Source organism: Globicephala melas, chromosome 4, assembly GCF_963455315.2.
Source record: "Globicephala melas chromosome 4, mGloMel1.2, whole genome shotgun sequence".
NCBI lineage: Eukaryota > Metazoa > Chordata > Mammalia > Artiodactyla > Delphinidae > Globicephala > Globicephala melas.
This window is the reverse complement of record NC_083317.1, coordinates 54,677,886-54,696,883: the sequence shown is the minus strand read 5'-3', so window position 1 is coordinate 54,696,883 and position 18,998 is coordinate 54,677,886. Positions and strand designations below refer to the sequence as shown.

The 18,998-nt window shown below is 39.1% G+C and overlaps 1 protein-coding gene and 1 pseudogene across 5 annotated transcripts in view; one reads left to right on the top strand and one right to left on the bottom strand.

Moving 5' to 3' along the window:
- Positions 1–18,998, top strand: part of CD47 (CD47 molecule) — a 54,827-nt gene that overhangs the window by 18,578 nt on the left and 17,251 nt on the right. For all 5 annotated transcript variants that reach the window (XM_060298041.2, XM_030836715.3, XM_060298043.2 and 2 more), the window contains one exon: positions 5,293–5,382. In XM_060298041.2, the coding sequence (XP_060154024.1) occupies positions 5,293–5,382 (90 nt within the window). The remainder of the gene's footprint in view (positions 1–5,292; positions 5,383–18,998) is intronic.
- Positions 1,560–2,009, bottom strand: LOC132597220 (mitochondrial intermembrane space import and assembly protein 40 pseudogene; annotated as a pseudogene).

The following is an 18,998-nucleotide window of genomic DNA, read 5'->3' as shown; positions in this document are numbered from 1 at the left end:
AGTAAGTTTATTTTCCTGCGAGCCACTCTACCTGACCAGGAATTGGAGAATAATGGGCATAGTTGTCAGACGTAGCTTGGGTGGAGTAAGAGTTTGGCTGACTTTGGATCGTCTTTCTTAATCCTGGACTGGAAAAATATCTAATATTGTTCTTAGTCCATTTTAAGCTTAATTTATTTTCTTAGTGCCATAGAAACTCAAAACTGAAAGGGACCTTAGAGAAGTATCTTGTCTCCCTCTCCCCTCGGGAGACAAAGAGTTAGTCGTCTGACAGTACTAATTACTCTAACAAATCAGTAGCTTAATGGGCATATACATAGTTTTATATAAAACATTGGGTTTTTCCCTAGCATCTCATTTGCTACTCAAACATCCAATTCAGTGATCCTCAAACTTTTCCCACCGTAACAAATTAGAGAGAGGTAACATGTTCATGTCAGTGAGAGAAGACAAATTACAGCAGGGAGATGGAGCAGTGATTTTAAATTGAGAGACTCGTGGGTCACCCCACGCCTGCCCCCCCCCCACACACAGTTATTGGGGTAGAAGCTGAAAGGGGAGAGTATGTGGCATTTGGATAAACTCCAGGTAATTCTGATAAGCTCCAGTTAAGAATCACTTAGACAATAATATTTTTTGTTCTATAATCCCACCCTCTGTCTTTGAAATAGCTCTTATTATTATTTCTGCATAGGGGTATAGAGTCAGCTATTAGTCATCTAGTCTATCTGCCCATGTAATTCCTGAATTACTTCTATCACAGCCCAGGTAGTTGGTCATTCAAAAAAATTTTTCTTTCAGGTAAAAATCATGCTTTCCTTTTAATTGACACCGTTTCGTCTCTCGGGTGCTACTTTGGCAATGATTAGGTTCCCACCTCTCAAGAACATTGTATCTGAACAGGCCGAGACAGAGCCAATGTGAACACAGACCCCAAACCAGGGCTTTGGGAATAACAAGAACAGAAATAAACAGCCTTTCTCTTCACTTACAAAGGGAGTCACTCAGAGGGTACAAAGCTCTGTTTTCCAAATGTAGAAAACCTGGAGCTCAATGCAAACTGGAAACCAAAATATATCAGAAATGAAGCATAGCGCTTGGTCAAATACTCAAGGGCTGATCATCCTGCCTCTTCTACAAGGAATGGCCCCGCTCCAGCATCTTTAAAGGAAGATGTTTCTCTTTCGCTTTCCAACTAGGTATAAAGTCTACTAAAAGGGATACGAGGAATCACAATAAATCTCACTCACAAGAGACACTCCCAGATAATGAGTTTGGGTTGCTGAGATTATTCAGCACGTTATTTCAAAGAGGCAAAATTCAGGACAATATGAGAAGAGAATTCAAAAGTGGCAGCTACATTCGCTGATAGGTTATGTGAGACACACATACTCACAACCCATTTTTCAGTGTATATGTCAAGGGGCCAAGACCCCTGATCAGCACAGTACGTTATTTTGTAGAGTACAGTGCACAGAACAACAGAGGGAGAGACACTTTCTTGGAGAGGTTCATCCTCTCTGAAGGAGTCTGGAGCCCAGCGCGCCCCGGGGCCTTCATCAGCTAGACCCCTCCTCTTTTTTGGTTGTGATGGCCTCAGAGGCAGCCATTTACTCTAATCGATCCGCTGGCTTCTCCTTCTCCTCCTCCTGGGGATAGAGGTCCGGGTACTTCTGCATGCACTCCTGCATGGCCCGGAACTGGACTACACAGTCCGACCCCTTGACATCCTCTGTGCTGCAGTGGAAGCAGGAAAAGGCCTCCTTGAACTGTTCCCCACACGCCCCGCTGGCCATGCCCCCAAGGCACGGGCAGTTCCAGCTGAGGTCTCCGTGGGGCAGGATCAGTCCGTGCTCCTCGTACGGATCATTGGGGTCCTCGGACGCCAGCTCCACGTTGCTTGGAGTTTCATGGTCTTCTTTGGTCACAAATATGATTTGATCCTTCCCTTCCTGCCAGCAGTAGGCCACGGTGCAGCCCGGCGCTCCGACCTCCGGCGATTGAAGCATTGGGGGGCGGCCTCTCGCTGCGACCTCTCGCTGTGACCTCTCTGCTGCGGCCTCTCTGCTGAGGGGCGGGCGGCTTGGAGGCCCGCGCGGACCCGCCCCCTCCCAGTCAAATATTTACCTAAGCGCATGACAGGAAGAGACTTTTACTGCCCAGAGGATTTTAGTCTATTATCAGGCAGTTCCAGTTCTTCCTGAAGTCAAGCTAAAACTTGCAACCCTGCAATTTCTCACTCACTAGGAGGTATGGTATTTCTCTTCCAAGTTTATTCTTCTCTAAGGTAAAAATCCCCAGTTCCTTCAGCCATTGCTCATGGTTTCAGCATCCCTATTCTAGTCATTTTCCTTTGGGACGATTCCCTACTATGTCTTTAAATTTGATGAGTAAAACTGAGCTCAGGACTGCATTTGTGGGCCGTGTCCTACCTTCCTGCTACTACCTGATGGCTGCATTAACTTTCTGGTAGGTCCTGCTTCTCTATAATCCATTCCCTTCAAGGCTGCCAAAGAAGATTTTAAATAAATCAGGTCACATTTCTTCCCTACTTGAAGGTTTCCGATCACTTTTCATTGCTTATAGAATAAAATCCAAACTTTCTTAACAAGCTGAGAAGACTTTCCCCACCTTAACAAATTAGAGAGAGGTAACAGGTAATTAGAGAGTTCTTAATCCCAGCAATCTCGTTCCATCTTATCTTGTATCATTAAATTCTAGTTACACTGGCCATCATTCAGTTGCTCCAACTTGCTGTTCCTTTGGCATATCTTCTCCCCTGTCCTCACATGGCAGGCTCTTTCCAGTCCAAGGCTCAGAGCCAGTTCCTCTCCCCATGAGGCCTTACTACCCACAAGAGTCTGTTCTTCAGCCCCTCCCCCTCCTCAAGCCGGTAGCCCCACCTGGCTTATTCACTGCTAGATCTCAGGTACCTAGAAGAGTACCCTACCCATGGTGGGCTTTTAATAAATGTTTGTGTAGTAAGTGAAAAATGAGTGGTCAGACCAGGTCAAACACACTTCTTATTTTCACTGGTAGATTTCTATTAATATACGCTAAGACTGTTGAAGATTGTTCTGTTGTGTAAGGAGGGAGGCCAGTGAAGAAAGAACATTTCATTGTCAGCCCATGTTGAACATGAGATCAGATTCTGGCTGTATCTTGAAGGTAGCAACCACAGGATTTAGTGTCAGGCCAGAAGTGAGATGTGAGAGAAGTCAAGGAGTCAAGGATGACCCCAAGGTTTTTAGCTTGAGCAACTGGAGAAATGGGGTCACCACTACTGAAATGGGGAAAGCTGAGAGGGTAGGTTTGCTGAAGGAGTAGGGGGAGGAGTTTCAGGAGTCAGTTTGGGACATGAAGATTTAAGATACTTAAGACCCTTAATTCTCTAGGCCTCAGTTTCCTCAATGATAGGAGGCATGTAATAGTTGTGAGGATTTGAGGAGTTAATGTACACAACTCAAAAAAAAAAATAATGAAGCACGTAGAGAAAAATAGGTTAAGAATAGTCGTTATATCATTGAGCTTTTACCAAATCCTCTGGGCATTAGATACGAAAAACTAAAGATGATTCATGAAAGTTTTTCCTGGTAGGATTTTAGACTGAATTGAAATGGGTTTTCTTTGGTATGGGAAGATGCTCAGTAATTCAGTTGGAAATTAAGATATGAATTCAGAGTATCTGAAGACATCTGTCTCTTGGTAGAGATCTGCAACCATGAGAGCATCCACCCCCCAACCCCAAAAAACTCTCTTTCATTCACTCACTATTTTTTGACTATCGGAACCTTCAGCAACAAACCAATTGAGTCTGTACTATGTGAAGTGCAAAATGCTAGATTATGGAAAGTCAATATCTGTGAGATAGAATTCATAATATTATATTCTGTGGATTGTTGTGAACATTTACCAGAGCTTAACATTATAAGCTAACACAAGAAATGCATGGCTAGTATTACTGTATGAAATCCCACAAGTCTTCTTGCATGCTGATACAGAGGCAGAGCAGTGGAAGATTTGAAAATGTGCACAGCGCATTCCCTCTTCACAGGCAAACTTTGAAATGCTTTCAGTGCATTTACTTGGCTTTATTGTTAGAGAAGAAATTTCACAGGTAAAATTATCGTCTTAAGAGTTGATAAGATGCAATTAAACTTAATTTTTCAAAAGTTCTCAACAAATCTTTCTGAAGACTTAAAATCACAATTTCCTTTATATAGAACATATCATGTCATATTATCATTCTCTAGGTAACTTGTAAACCACTTAATACCTAAAGCCCCTCATGTTACTTTATATCTAAACAGTCATTTGAAGCCTGATTATTCATAAATACGTCTTCTATTCCAGAGTAAGTTTGAGAAAAGCCAGCGCTCACATCTGTCTTGGTTTTAGTCAGAGTAAGGTGAAGGTACCCAGTTGTACAACTTCCACACTTTGATACCCTGAGTAAGTCTTTACAGAAAGACTTCATTGTTGGTTTAAGGTAAATTCTTGGCATGTTACACATACAGGTGTTCACTGTAGGAGCACATAATAATAATTGAAGTTAATGTTTACTGAGCACTTGGTAAGTGCCAAGATTTGTTTTAGGCCCTTTTCATGTATTAACTTCATTAACAATCACAACAGTCCAGTTATCCCAGTGTAACAATGAGGACACTGAAGAACAGAGAGGTGTTAAGACTTTGTCCAAGATCACAGAGATTGTAAGTTAGGGTTGGGTTTCAAAGCCAGGCGCTATAGCTACAGAACCTTGTTCTAGGCTCCTGTACCATATTACCTCCTTCCAGAAGTCATATGTTAGGGAAAATGTGGTGAAAAGCACTTAAAGAACTAGTTTCTTGTTTCATAAGTAAAATTTGCTGTATAAGTTAAATTATATGTATAATTTGTTACTTAATTATTTTAAGACCAAAGGTTTTTTGGGGTTTTTTTTTTTGTTTTTTGTTTTTTTTTTTTTTTGCGTTACGCGGGCCTCTCACTGTTGTGGCCTCTCCCGTTGCGGAGCACAGGCTCCGGACATGCAGGCTCAGCGGCCATGGCTCACGGGCCCAGCCGCTCCACGGCATGTGGGATCCTCCCGGACCGGGGCACGAACCCCTGTCTCCTGCATCGGCAGGCAGACTCTCAACCACTGCGCCACCAGGGAAGCCCTAAGACCAAAGTTTCAATCAATTGTTTTTATTTTCCATCTCCACAATAAAATATATTGTTGACTATTCATGGGCAGGAGCTACAGTGATTATAGTAAATGTTAATTGTGATTTTTGTTTTCTCTTTTCCCAGTTTCATGGTTTTCTCCAAATGAAAATATCCTCACTGTTATTTTCCCAATTTTGGCTATACTTCTATTCTGGGGACAGTTTGGTGTTGTGAGTAAGTACTTACTTCTATTTTTCATTTATGTTATACTGGTTAAATTGTTATTTCTGGCAGACAATGCTGGTGAAATATTTTATTTAACCAAATTGTATTAGCAAGCATGATAACATGGTAAATAAGAATATACAGTCAATATTAATATTCTCCTTGAAGTCTATATTGTTCCTCATACTTTGCTTCAGTTCACTTTTAATTCCTAAGAAGGTTTTTTTTTTCCTTAGCTTCTTAAGAATGAACATCGGGAATCCTGATAATAACAATACCTTTGACTCAACTGGTTTTAATATTTATAGAGCATTTACACATACATTATTTTCTTTGGTAAAGAGATGGTTACAGCCTACATTGGTGTTGACAAGATAGGATGACGTAGAAGGAGCGATCAAGATGGCGGAGTAGGAAGCCCCTGAGCTTACCTGCTCCCACGGCACACCAAAGTTACAACTATTTACAGAGTAACTGTCTCTGAGAACGACCTAAAGACTAACAGAGAAGGTACTCTACAATTAAAGATATAAAGAAGAAACCACAACAAGATGAGTAGGAGGGGCAGATGTGTGGTCTTGTCAGGACCCACACTTAAGTGTCCTTAAGTAGGAGGAAAATCACAACAATGGAAATCCTCCCCGAGGACTGAGGGGTCAAGCCCCACATCCACCTCCCCATCCTGGGGGTCCTAAACCATGAATACAAGTGCCCAAAATGTCTGACCGAATACCTGTGGAACTTATGTTTGGGAGAGCCAGAGAGCTGTAGGATACCAAGACTTTGCTCTTAAAGGTGTGCACAGAAACTTACTTGCTCCAAGTCCCAGCACAGAGACAGCAGTTTGACAGGTGTCTGAGTCAGACCCACTTGCTTATCTTGGAGAGCCTCACTGAGAGACAGGAGGCAGCTGGAATTCCCCCCGGAAGTGAGATGCTGGCGGCAGCCATTTTTGTGATCTCGTTCTACCACTCCAACACCTTCACTGGAGGGCACCATATTGGAATCCTCCCTCTAGCATATTAGCTCTGGGGACTGGCACAGCCTACCAGCAATCATGCAACTTGTAGCATTTGCATGCTGACAGGTTGCACAGCCAACAGTGCTGGGGAGCCTATCATGCCCACCAGTGTGCCCACAGGAGTTGGCCTCACACACAATAAAAGGGCACAAAGAGTCCACATAGGGGACACCCCTGGAGCATCTGGCTCTGGTAGCCATAGGGAAGCTTGCTGCTGGGCCCCATAGGACATCTACATAAGGCCACTTTTCTAAGATTGGGAGATGTAATGGACCTACCTAATACATAGAAATAAACAGAGAATTAGGCAGTATGAGAGACAGAGGAATATGTTTCAAATGAAAGAACAAGAAAAACTCTCAGAAAAAGAGCTAAATGAAACAGAGATAAGCAATCTACCTGATAAAGAGTTTAAGGTAATGATCATAAAGATGCTTACTGAACTCTGGAGAAGAGTGGATGAACACAGTGAGAACTTCAACAAAGAGTTAGAAAATAGAAAAAAGAATCCATCAGAACTGAAGAATACAATAACTGAAGTGAAAAATACATTAGAGGGGATCAACAGTAGATTAGATGATACAGAAGGACAGATCAGTGATCTAGAATACAGAGTACTATAAATCACTCAAACTGAACAGAAAAAAAGAAAAAAAGAATTTTTAAAATGAGGATAGTTTGAGGGACTTTTGAGACAACATCAAGTATACTAACATTCACATTATAGGGGTCCCAGAAGGAGGAGAGAGAGAGAAAGGGGCAGAAAATATATTTGAAGAAATAATGGCTAAAACTTCCCTAATCTGGGGGATGAAAGAGATATTCAGTTCCAGGAAGCATAGAGAGTCCCAAGAAAGATGAACTCAAAGAGATCCACACCAAGACATATCACGATTAAAATGACATAACTTAAAGATAAGAGAGTTTTAAAGGCAGCAAAAGAAAAGCAACACTAGTCACAATCGTGGGAATTCCCATAACGTTATCAGCCAATTTTTCAGCAGGAATTTTACAGGCCAGAAGGGAATGACATGCTGTATTTAAAATGCTGAAAGGAAAAATCTTACCACCAAAAATATTCTACCTGGCAACATTGTCATTCATAAATGAAGGAGAGAGAAAGAATTTCCCAGACAAGCAAAAATTAAGAGTTCATCACCACCTTACAAGCTGGTTCATAAACCAGCCTTACAATAAATGTTAAAGGGTCTTCTTTAAGTGGAGAAGACAAGGTCATATCTGGAGATAAGAAAGTATATGAAAGGAAAACTCTCACTGCTAAGGCAAATATATAGTAAAGGCAGTGGATTGTCACTTAAAAAGTGAATGTTAAATGACAAAAGTTGTAAAATCAAGTATAACTACAGTAAGTGTTATTTGTGTATACAAAATAGAAAGATGTAAGTATGACATCAAAAACATAAAACAGGGTTGGGGGGAGTAAAAACATAGTTTTCAGAATGTGTTTGAACTTAAGTGACTATCAGGTTAAAGCAATCTGCTGTGTATATAGGTTCATGTATATAAAACTCATGGTAACCACAAACCAAAAACCTATAATAGCTACACAAAAAGTAAAGGGGAAGGAACTGAAACACAAAGCTAAAGAAAATCATCAAACCATGAGGGAAGAGACTAAAAGACGAAAGGAACAGACAAGAACTACAAAAGCAACCAGAAAACAATTAACAAAATGACAATAAAAGTGCATACCTATCAATAACCACTTTCAATGTAAATGGACTAAATGCTCCAATCAAAAGACACGGGATGGCTGAATGGACACAAGAACAAGACCCTTCTATATGTGCTGCCTACAAAAGATTCACTTCAAACCTAAAGACATACATGCACTGAAAGTGAAAGGATGGAAAAATATGTTCCTTACAAATGGAAACAAAAAGAAAGCTGAGGTAGCAGTTCTCATATCAAGGAAAACAGACTTTAAAACAAAGACTTTAAGAGAAGACAAAAAAAAAAAAAAAGGTGTTACATAAGGATAAAGGGATCAATCCAAGAAGAGGATATAACGTTCATAAGTATTTATGCACTCAACAAAGGAGCACCTAAATATATAAAGCAAGTAGTATAGGAAAATTGACAATAATACAATAGCTGGGGACTTTGATACTCCACTTACGTCAGTGGATAGATCATCTACACAGAAAATTAATAAGAAAATATTGGCCTTAAATGACACATCAGACTTGATAGAATTAATAGACATTTATAGAACATTCCATTCAAAACCAACAGAATACACACTCTTTTCAAGTGCACGTGAAATACTCTCCAAGATAGATCACATGCTAAGCCACAAAACCAGTCTCAGTAAATTTAAAAAGATTGAAATCATATCAAGCATCTTTTCCTATCACAACAGTATGAAACTAGAAATCAGTTACAAGAAGAAAAATGGAAAAAACACAAACAAGTGGAGGCTAAACAACATGCTACTAAACAACCATTGGGTCACTGAAGAAATCAAAGAGGAAATTAAAAAATACCTGGGACAAATGAAAATGGAAACACAATGATCCAAAATCTTTGCATTGCAGCAAAAGCAGTTCTAAGAAGGGAGTTTATGGTGATACAGGCCTACATCAAGAAATAAGAAAAATCTCAAATAAACAATAGAACCTTATACCTAAAGGAACTAGAAAAGAGGAACCAACAAAGCCCGAAAGTAGTAGAAAGAAGGAAATAGTAAGGATCAGAGCAAAAATAAATGAAAAAAAAGACTTTAAAAAAAAACAGTAAAAAAAGATCAGTGAAACTAAGAGCTGGCTTTTTGAAAAGATAAAATTTTATGAACCTTTAAGCCATACTCATCAAGAAAAAAAGAGAAAGGGCCCAAGTAAATGGAATAAGAAATGAAAGAGAAGTTACAATTGACACCTCAAAAATACAAAGGATCATAAGAGATTATTACTAACAGTTATACACCAGCAAATTAGACAACCTAGAAGAGATACATAAATTCTTAAAAACACACAATCTTCCAAGACTGAATCAGGAAGAGATAGAAAATCTGAGCAGTCCAATTAGTGGAAGTGAAATTGAATTAGTAATCAAAAAACTCTGAACAGACAAAAGTCTGGGAGCAGATAGTTTCACAGGTGAATCTACTAAACATTTAAAGAAGAGTTATTACCTATCCTTCTCAAGCTATTCCAAAAAAATAGAAGAAGGAATACCCTCAAATTTGTTCTGTGAGGCCAGATTTACCCTGATACTAAAACCCGTCAAAGACACTAGAAAAAAAAAAAAATACAGGACAATATCCCTGATGAACATAGATGCAAAAATCCTTGACAAAATACTAGCAAAATGAATTCAGCAGTACATTAAAAGGATCATAGGCCACAATCACGTGGGATTTATCCCAGGAACGCAAGGATGTTTCAATATCCACAAATTAATTTAACATGATACGTCACTTTAGCAAGACAAAAGAAAAATATCATTTGATTACCTCAATTGATGCAGAAAGAGCAGTTGACAAAATCCAACATCCATTTATGATAAACACTCAACAAAGTAGGTGTACCCAAGATAATAAAACCACGTATAACAAACCCACAGCTAACATCATATTCAATGGAGAAAAACTGAAGGCTTTTCCTCTAAGGTTAGAAACAAGACAGGATGCCCACTCTCACCACTTTTATTCAACATTGTATAGGAAGTCCTAGCCACAGCAATCAGACAAGAAAAGAGGTAAAAGGCATCGAAATTGGAAAGGCAAAAGTAAAACTGTCATATTTATGTATAACATGATGCTACATATAGAAAAGCCTAAAGACTCCATGGAAAAAATGTTAGAACTGGTAAATGAATTCAGTAAGTGGTAGCATACAAAATCAATATACAGAAATCTGTTGTATATCTATATATTAAGAATGAACTATCAGAAAGAGAAATTAAGAAAGCAATCCCATTTACAATTGCATCAAAAAAAATAAATTTAACCAAGGAGGTGAAAGACCTATAATCTGAAAACTATAAGACACTGATGGAAGAAATTGAAGACAACACAGACAAATGGAAATATATTCTGTGCTCATAGATTGAAAGAATTAATATCGTTAAATTGTCCATACTACCCAAAGCAATCTACAGATTTAATGAATCCCTATCAAAATACCAATGGCATTTTTTAAAGAACTGGAACACATAATCTTAAAATTTTCATGGAAACACAAAAGACCCTGTATAAACAATCTTAAGAAAGAAGAACACAAAAAAAAAAAAAAAGAAAGAAAAACAAAGCTGCAGGTTATCACTCTCTTTGATTTCAAACTATACCACAAAGCTTTAGTAATCAAAACTGTATGTTACTGGCACAAAAACAGACACAAAGATCAATGGAACAGAATAGAGAGCCCAGAAAGAAACCCACACACTTATGGTCAACTAATTTACAATAAAGGAGCCAAGACTATACAGTGGGGGAAAGACAGTCTCTCTTCAATAAATGGTGTTGGTAAAACTGGACAGGTATGTGGAAAAGCATGAAACTGGACTACTTTTAGTAGTCTAAACTTTTAAACTTCATTTATTTATTTATTTGTTTGTTTGTTTATTGGCTGTGTTGGGTCTTCGTTGCTGCGTGCGGGCTTTCTCTAGTTGCAGTGAGTGGGGGCTACTCTTCGTTGTGGTGCGCAGGCTTCTCATTGCGGTGGCTTCTCTTGTTGTGGAGCATGGGCTCTAGGTGCACAGGCTTCAGTAGTTGTGGCACATGGGCTCAGTAGTTGTGGCTCACGGGCTCTAAAGCGCAGGCTCAGTAGTTGTGGCGCATGGGTTAGTTGCTCCACGGCAGGTGGGATCTTCCCAGACCAGGGCTTAAACCCGTGTCCCATGCATTGGCAGGCAGATTCTTAACCATGGTACCAGGGAAGTCCCAAAACTTTTAAAATGTAAGATTTATTTCTCATCTCCCTATAGCACACTGAAATAGTCATTGAAGGCTGGTAAACATTTATATAAGGCAAGGAGTAATTAATGGCTGATTTCATTTATTTATTTTATTCACTAGTGCAACCCTTATAAAATGAAAGCTAGTAAAATATTGTAGTGGATTGACCTATTATATATTTCATGAATTTTACTCAGAAGTTTAAGTCATGTGTATCTAAAGTGATACATAAAAATGGAAGGGAAATGACTGATTATGTATTCTAAGGATTCTTTTCAATGTATGGCACTCTGGAAATGCTTTGTGATTTCAAATCTGTTCTCAACTTTTGTATAAAAGGGCAAAAAAGAGGGAGAAAGGGCTAAGGGAGAAAACTGTCAAGATATTTCACAACTCTTACTTTCAAAACAGTGTCTAAAATTCTTGTGGAAATTTTCTTAGAATTTCAGTAAGTCTTTTATATCAAGAAAAAGACCGGTATAGCACGAAGACCTTGTCCACTGATGTTAGGGAAAGCCTTTATCCCTATTGGCAGACTCAGGCCTTAAGGCCTATGTCATATGATTTAAACAGGCAATAGCCTTTTTCTAAGATCATGAAATCATTTCGCTGAAGTGTGATTTGTTGCATTTGGATTGATTGAACTGTGCTGATCGTGACATTACCATTAGTAACATATTATTTTTAGTGGACTGAACCGGGAGTGTATTCACTATCAGCCGTATTCTTACAAAATAAGCTTTACCATTGTTTTTCTGACTTAAAAAAAAGTAATACATATCACTTTAGGATACCTTATACAACATAGGAAGTCTAGAGAAAAAACAAAAATCATCTAGAGTCTCACAGCCTGGAAATAAACTATTGAGGTATTCTAGTGAATTTCTCCTTCCCTTTCTGTCTTCTTTCTTGAAAAAGGAAAAACCATAAATGGACTCATATAGCTTACATACTTGTAAATGCTGATTTGCCTCCCGTGTTTTCAGAAATCTTTTTGTAGTTGCCTGTGCTCTACTTTTATGGATGTACTATAATTTACTTAACTCTCATCTTGATGGATATTAAGGGTATTTCCAAATTTTCTTGATACTATGAAAGTATCTAGTGTTACATACCTTTAGTACATACTAAAGGTATGTAACACTAGAAATGGCAGAGATGGTATTTTAAGCCTCATGATACATGTTGCCAACATGTTTTCCAGCACCATTGTATCAATTACTACTGCAGGTGAGAATACCTGTCTTTTACCTCACAAGCTTGACATCATTATAATTCTAAAATCTTTGGTAATTCGATGGTTAAAAAACATCATCTTAATTTTCATTTTTGTGTTAGGGTAAATGTTCTTTTTTATATGTGTTCTATTGGTCATATTTTTGGGGGGGCCATGCCTTGTGGGATCTTGGTTCCCTGACCTGGGATCAAACCCGTGCCCCCTGCAGTGGAAGCACGGAGTCCTAAACACTGGACCAGCAGGGAACTCCCTTCTATTGATCATATTTTAAGGAATGTGATCATAAACCTAAAAAAATATTTGTGGCAATTTTTTTTTGTAAATAATTTTTTAACATCTTTATTGGAGTATAATTGCTTTACAATGGTGTGATAGTTTCTGCTGTATAACAAACTGAATCAGCTATACCTAAACATATATCCCTTTATCCCCTCCCTCTTGCGTCTCCCTCCCACCCTCCCTATCCCACCCCTCTAGGTGGTCACAAAGCACCGAGCTAATCTCCCTGTGCTGTGCCGCTGCTTCCCACTAGCTATCTATTTTACATTTGGTAGTGTATATATGTCCACATAGTGGCAATTTTTTAATTAGGCTCATCTTAGAACAAGTAAATGTAGTGTGTGTGTGTGTGTGTGTGTGTGTGTGTGTGTGTGTAGGAGGTACCTATATACTTGATTCACCCAGCCTGCGCTCACATTTAAAGGTGTTTTTGATAATAGTACCTAAATATTTGTAGAGCTCTTGCTTTGTGTGATAAGCACTGTGCAAAGTACTCTACATCTGAAATCACATTTACTTCTTTCAGGAACTCTATGGGGATAGATACTGTTGTTATCATTCCCATTTTATAGACAAGAGACAGAGGCACAGATTGGTTAGGCAATTTGCCCACCATCACCCAACTGTTTCTTGGTAGTACTGGGATTTGAAACAGTGCTATTTACCACTACATTATAGTGCCTCCCTGTCTTGAAATTATTTGGAATGTGTTTTTGTTTTCTTTTCCCAAGAAGGGTGAACCTATATCTGGATATACACACTGAGTAAAAGAAACTGTTATTTATAGAGTAGAATGTGGACCCACTTTATTTATTCAATAAATGTCTTTTGACAGGGTACCTACTGATTACTAGGCACTGGGCGGTATGCTAGAGATGTAGAAGTGAAATGTAAATTGCCCCTGGCTTTGTAGCACTGCTCTGTGCCTTCTGTCACATCTTCAGGATAGATATGAATCTAAATCTACTTCTCCCTTGGTACGCTTTGTAGGAGGCCTCCTGTTTATGGCCTGGGGATTCCACCAACAGGAAAGCCCCCTTTTTCCCCACTTGCTGCTTGGTTTTGCATTTTTTATATCAAGAAAAAGACTTGGGGCTTCCCTGGTGGTGCAGTGGTTGAGAGTCCGCCTGCCGATGCAGGGGACACGGGTTCGTGACCCGGTCGGATCCCACATGCCGCGGAGCGGCTGGGCCCATGAGCCATGGCCGCTGAGCCTGCGCATCCAGAACCTGTGCTCCGCAACGGGAGAGGCCACAACAGTGAGAGGCCCGCATACCGCAAAAAGAAAAAAAAAGACTTGAATCAAGTCTTTACATGCTCTAAAGTATTAATAGTAACTCAGACCCATGACTTTCTAAGTTTCTAGTTCCTTTTAACTTTTTCTGTACTTGACCTCAGGGGGTTTCTCTCTGGTTTTTCTAGCTCAGAGTGTCATTCTTTTTGGTGATCCAAGATAAAACCTAAACCCTGTGTCAGCTAAACATCCAGTTATGACAGCAGATTATGCTTTCACTTTGAGGAGAAAGAGTTTCTTTATACCAGAACTGTATCTTGAACTGTATCTCAGGATGCCATCGATCCTACTGAGAAAGAAGCCTTGAGAAGACTTCTAAACTCTGGAAGCCAAGCCAAGGGGTCCCAAACGTGGTGAGCCTTAGACCACATTTTGAAGACAAAGGTCTCTCACGGGAAAATGTTCCTAAATACCTTTGCCTTTAGCTTTAACTTACAAGCTTTTAAGCAGAATCTTACGCTTAGCACACAGCTCAGAGAATCCTCGAATCAAACACTGAGCCTTAACCAAAGTAACAATTTTCTTAATAGTATTGCATTTCAGGTATTTTGTTTTTGTTCTGAAAACTGTACCAACTCAGTTTTCCACTGCACTGACAATTATGTTTCTGGCTGATTTTCAGGGTTGTCCTTCCTTACTCTTTGACAATATAACAGGTATTTTCTACCATTTAGATGTTTGATGAATGATTTCAATTGCTGCCCATCGAGACCTGTAGTTTTTATAGGATTAAGGTTCAACTTCATATCAAGAACTGGATAACATCGGGGAAGGGGAAGGGGAAGCTGGGACGAAGTGAGAGAGTGGCATGGACATATATACACTACCAAATATAAGACAGATAGCTAGTGGGAAGCAGCTGTATAGCACAGGGAGATCAGCTGGGTGCTTTGAGACCACCTAGAGGGGTGGGATAGGGAGGGTGGGAGGGAGACGCAAGAGGGAGGGGATATGGGGATATATGTATACATATAGCTGATTCACTTCATTATAAAGCAGAAACTAACAAAACATTGTAAAGCAATTATACTCCAATAAAGATGTTAAAAAAAATAACTGGATAACATGTTGAAATTCTTTGAGATAGGAGTATCTATTCTTATTTTTTCTTCTTTAGAACTGTTGTATTATTCAGTGAATCCCTGCTTTACACAGAACTGCGGGACTATAAATATGACCATATAAGCTGAAACTCTGCAGAACAATCTAATAATAAATGCCAAAGTTTACTATAGTTCCGTGACCTTTAAACTTTTTGTCAAAACATTAAAACCTCTCTTACTGTCAGTAATAAATGTATTAGGAAATGAAGAAAATAGTAAAACTAATATTTAGTACATGATAAAACATAAAAAACATTGAGAATTGAAGAATTTTATCAAGGGTAGTTTGAAAAATGCTTGCCTCCTCTTCTCATATAACTGAATACAGAGCAAGCATCTTGTCTATGCCTTGGTGAATTGTCATACTCCTTTCTAAGATCGGATCAGCTTCCATCACTTTCAATGTCATGAACTATCCATCGCAAAGAATTCCTTTCACGTGAAGTTTTTCTGCCAGAGTCATGTCCTCTGGGACATCTTCATTCTTTGTCACAGCCGCCTCATTGTCCTCATGTATGCCAATAAGTTCACTTTTACTAAGTTCTTCTGGCTGCGTATCTAGACTCTCTTGAACGGCAGTAGTGTTGACATTCCACAGTCAGCTATTCTGTAACCGCAGTTACCTTCTATTCGAATTTCGCTTCCAGCATTATCACATCTCGTTTCTTTGCTCCCTCACCTTTATTGCCCTGTTTCCTCTTTTGATTATCCATTGTAAAATGTTGCAGTGGCTTATGACTGGGAGACAGGAGGTAACACAACATATGCTTTGCTGTCTGTGCGTGAATTGAATAACAGATGTGCAGTGACCAGTCACCAGCAGTCTTTGAAAAGGGTAACATGAGTGGTCACTGATCATGATGCATATCTGTTATTTATGCAGTGATTTGTGAATTGAAGAGATATCAGAGAAGTTTACAATTTATGCAATTACTCAGTTAATATATTGTGAACTCTGTTTTGGGGGGACTTGTGTTATTTAACTAAATGATGGTAACTGAAATTCATGCATGTCAGAACCGGGCAAAGAGAGAACAGCTGTAATTTATTTCAAATTTGTGCATTCTAGGCATCTTTCATTTCGTTTTCTAACTTTCTAGTCCCTGCTCAAGATTATTCCTTCCACAAGGATTTTGGTTACTGCTCAAGGGTCTCTACAGAAATTGGTTAGGGGTCTCTATAGAAATCATTGTTGGAAAATTCAAGGAAAAAAATTCTCCATCACAACAGCCTTGAGATCCTACTAAGTCCTTGAGTGCAATCTTGAGGAGTAGCTTAATATTGAACGTGATTAGGCCATGAAAACACATTTAAAAGAAGTAATGGAACAGAATTTCTTTGTAGATTAGAAAAATCATTCCGACCGAAGTAAAGACGTATACTAACTGCACCAGGAAATTTCTGTCCACAAAAGTAAAGTATCATCATGATAGATATTATTACAAAGAATTCTATTAAATAATCTTGGACTCCCATTGCTTTCCCTTGGTCCTGTCCACATAATTATCAAATTCTGTTATTAAATCGTGTTTTTATACACTGATTTTATTGTGGAAGGAACTGAACAAAACTATAGTTTAGCAGTATACTCTTTTGTAGAAATACAGTTGCTATTCCTTTGACCCTTTCCCAATTCAAACGTCCCAACTTCCTGCATATATTCTGAAGGTGTGGCACCATCCACAAGACCAGGAATGTTTGGAACCAAGGAAAGGAAGTTAGTGTGTTAGACATCATCTTCTTTTATCTTTTATATTCAAAGTACTTCAAAGCCCAGGCTTCATAAAGATTGGGCTCTTTTATTGCCGGGCCCTGTAGACTGGGAATGTGATTTCTAGTCAGTCTTCATTTTGACAAAATTATTTCATCGAAACAAGTTGGATAGTGTATGGAGTCCATTATAAAATTATTTTACTCTCCTTCTGGCAAGTAATCAGTTTATTATTGGCATTAATATTCATTTTTATCCAGCACCAGTTTCACAAAGCCTTCACTGTTTTTTTAATGTGTGTTAAATATTTTTAAAATAGTAGTTTTAATTTAATTTAATAAAAAATTTGAAATTGTAATTTTATTTTAAAACTTATGAGATGTGCTTTATCCTGCATTGGAGACAATATTGATGTGCATCTCAACAGAAACCAAAAACATTCTAAAATTACTTTCCGAGAGTTATCAGAAGATAGCACTGTAATAATAAAATCAAACGTGTCTCCCTTTATGATTTTTTCCTTTTTTTTTTTGTGGTAGGCGGGCCTCTCACTGTTGTGGCCTCTCCCGTTGCGGAGCACAGGCTCCAGACGTGCAGGCTCAGCGGCCATGGCTCACCGGCCCAGCCGCTCTGCGGCATGTGGGATTCTCCCGGACCGGGGCACGAACCCGCGTCCCCTGCATCGGCAGGCGGACTCTCAACCACTGCGCCACCAGGGAAGCCCCGATTTTTTCCTTATTTGATGTGCATTTTACCTCACTGTTTAACCTTCCTGTTTGCCACTAACTCACTAATCACTTAGTAAGGGATCATTTAAATGTCATGCATTATAACAGGCATTGAGTTCATGGATTTTAGGGTTTTGTTAGGTGGACTTCAGCCTGTGTGGGTCTATGTGGGCTTATTGAATACCATCTTTGGGGTGTCATTAAAACTAAGGTGATAGTTTTATTTGATCTCCAAGTTGAGCCTGGTAATTTCACTAGACTTCTTCTGCCACAGCCTGCATTCTGTCTCGTATGTGCTTTATGTCAGTGACAAGGAGACAAGAAAACCTTAATGGAGTAGCTATTCATAGTATTAACCATGTTTCTTCAGGTGGCTAGAGGGACATGTCATTTCTCTGTTCACATGAATCTGACAGATTAAATACATAATAGGGCTTTCTTAGGCTAGGGTAGACCCACACCTTTTATTTAACTGGAGAAGAAGATCTGGGAGTAACACTTCCCATGACACATTCCCCACCAACACACACACTCATTCCATATTAGAATGTCAGGAGCACTGAGGCAGAAGTACTTGTCTTTGTTCACTGTCAGCACTTAGAATAGTGATTGTCACATAGTAGGTGCTCGATCAACTGTTACTGAATAAAGTAACCTCTACTCCTACCTCAATTTGGTTGGTATGACTTGGGCTAATAAAAGGGCCCAGTACATGGTGGGCACACAGTAAGTTTTTATAGAGCAAGCAAATGAACAACCTATCTCATCTCTGAGAAGAAGCTGGCTAGATTTAATTACTTTATAGACGGTATAAAAGGGAAACTTTTAGAATTCCTAATTTGTTGAAAAAACTTGACATTGTCTCCCCATATATTTGGTATTCCCGTGTCAGGCAGCACTAAGTTTATAAGTATCTGTTAAAAATGTAAGTACCAACCATACCCAGTGTTGGTCAGAATGTGGAGCAGCAGGAACTCTCATACATTGCTGGCGGGAGTGCAAAACGGTACAGCCTCTTTGTAAGACAGTTTGGTGGTTTCATGTAAAACTAAATGTGCTCTTTCCATATGATCCAGTAATCGTGCTCCTTTGGGTATTTACCCAAATGGAGTTGAAAACTTAAGTCCACACAGAAACCTACACATGGATGTTTATAGCTGCTTTCTTCATCATTGCCAAAACTTGGAAGCAACCAAGATATTCTTCAAGAGGATAATGGATACACTGGGTGGTACATCCCGACAATAGAATATTATTCATCACTGAAAACAAATGAGCTGTCAATCATGAAAAGACATGGAGGAACCTTAAATACATATTCCTAAGTAAAAGAA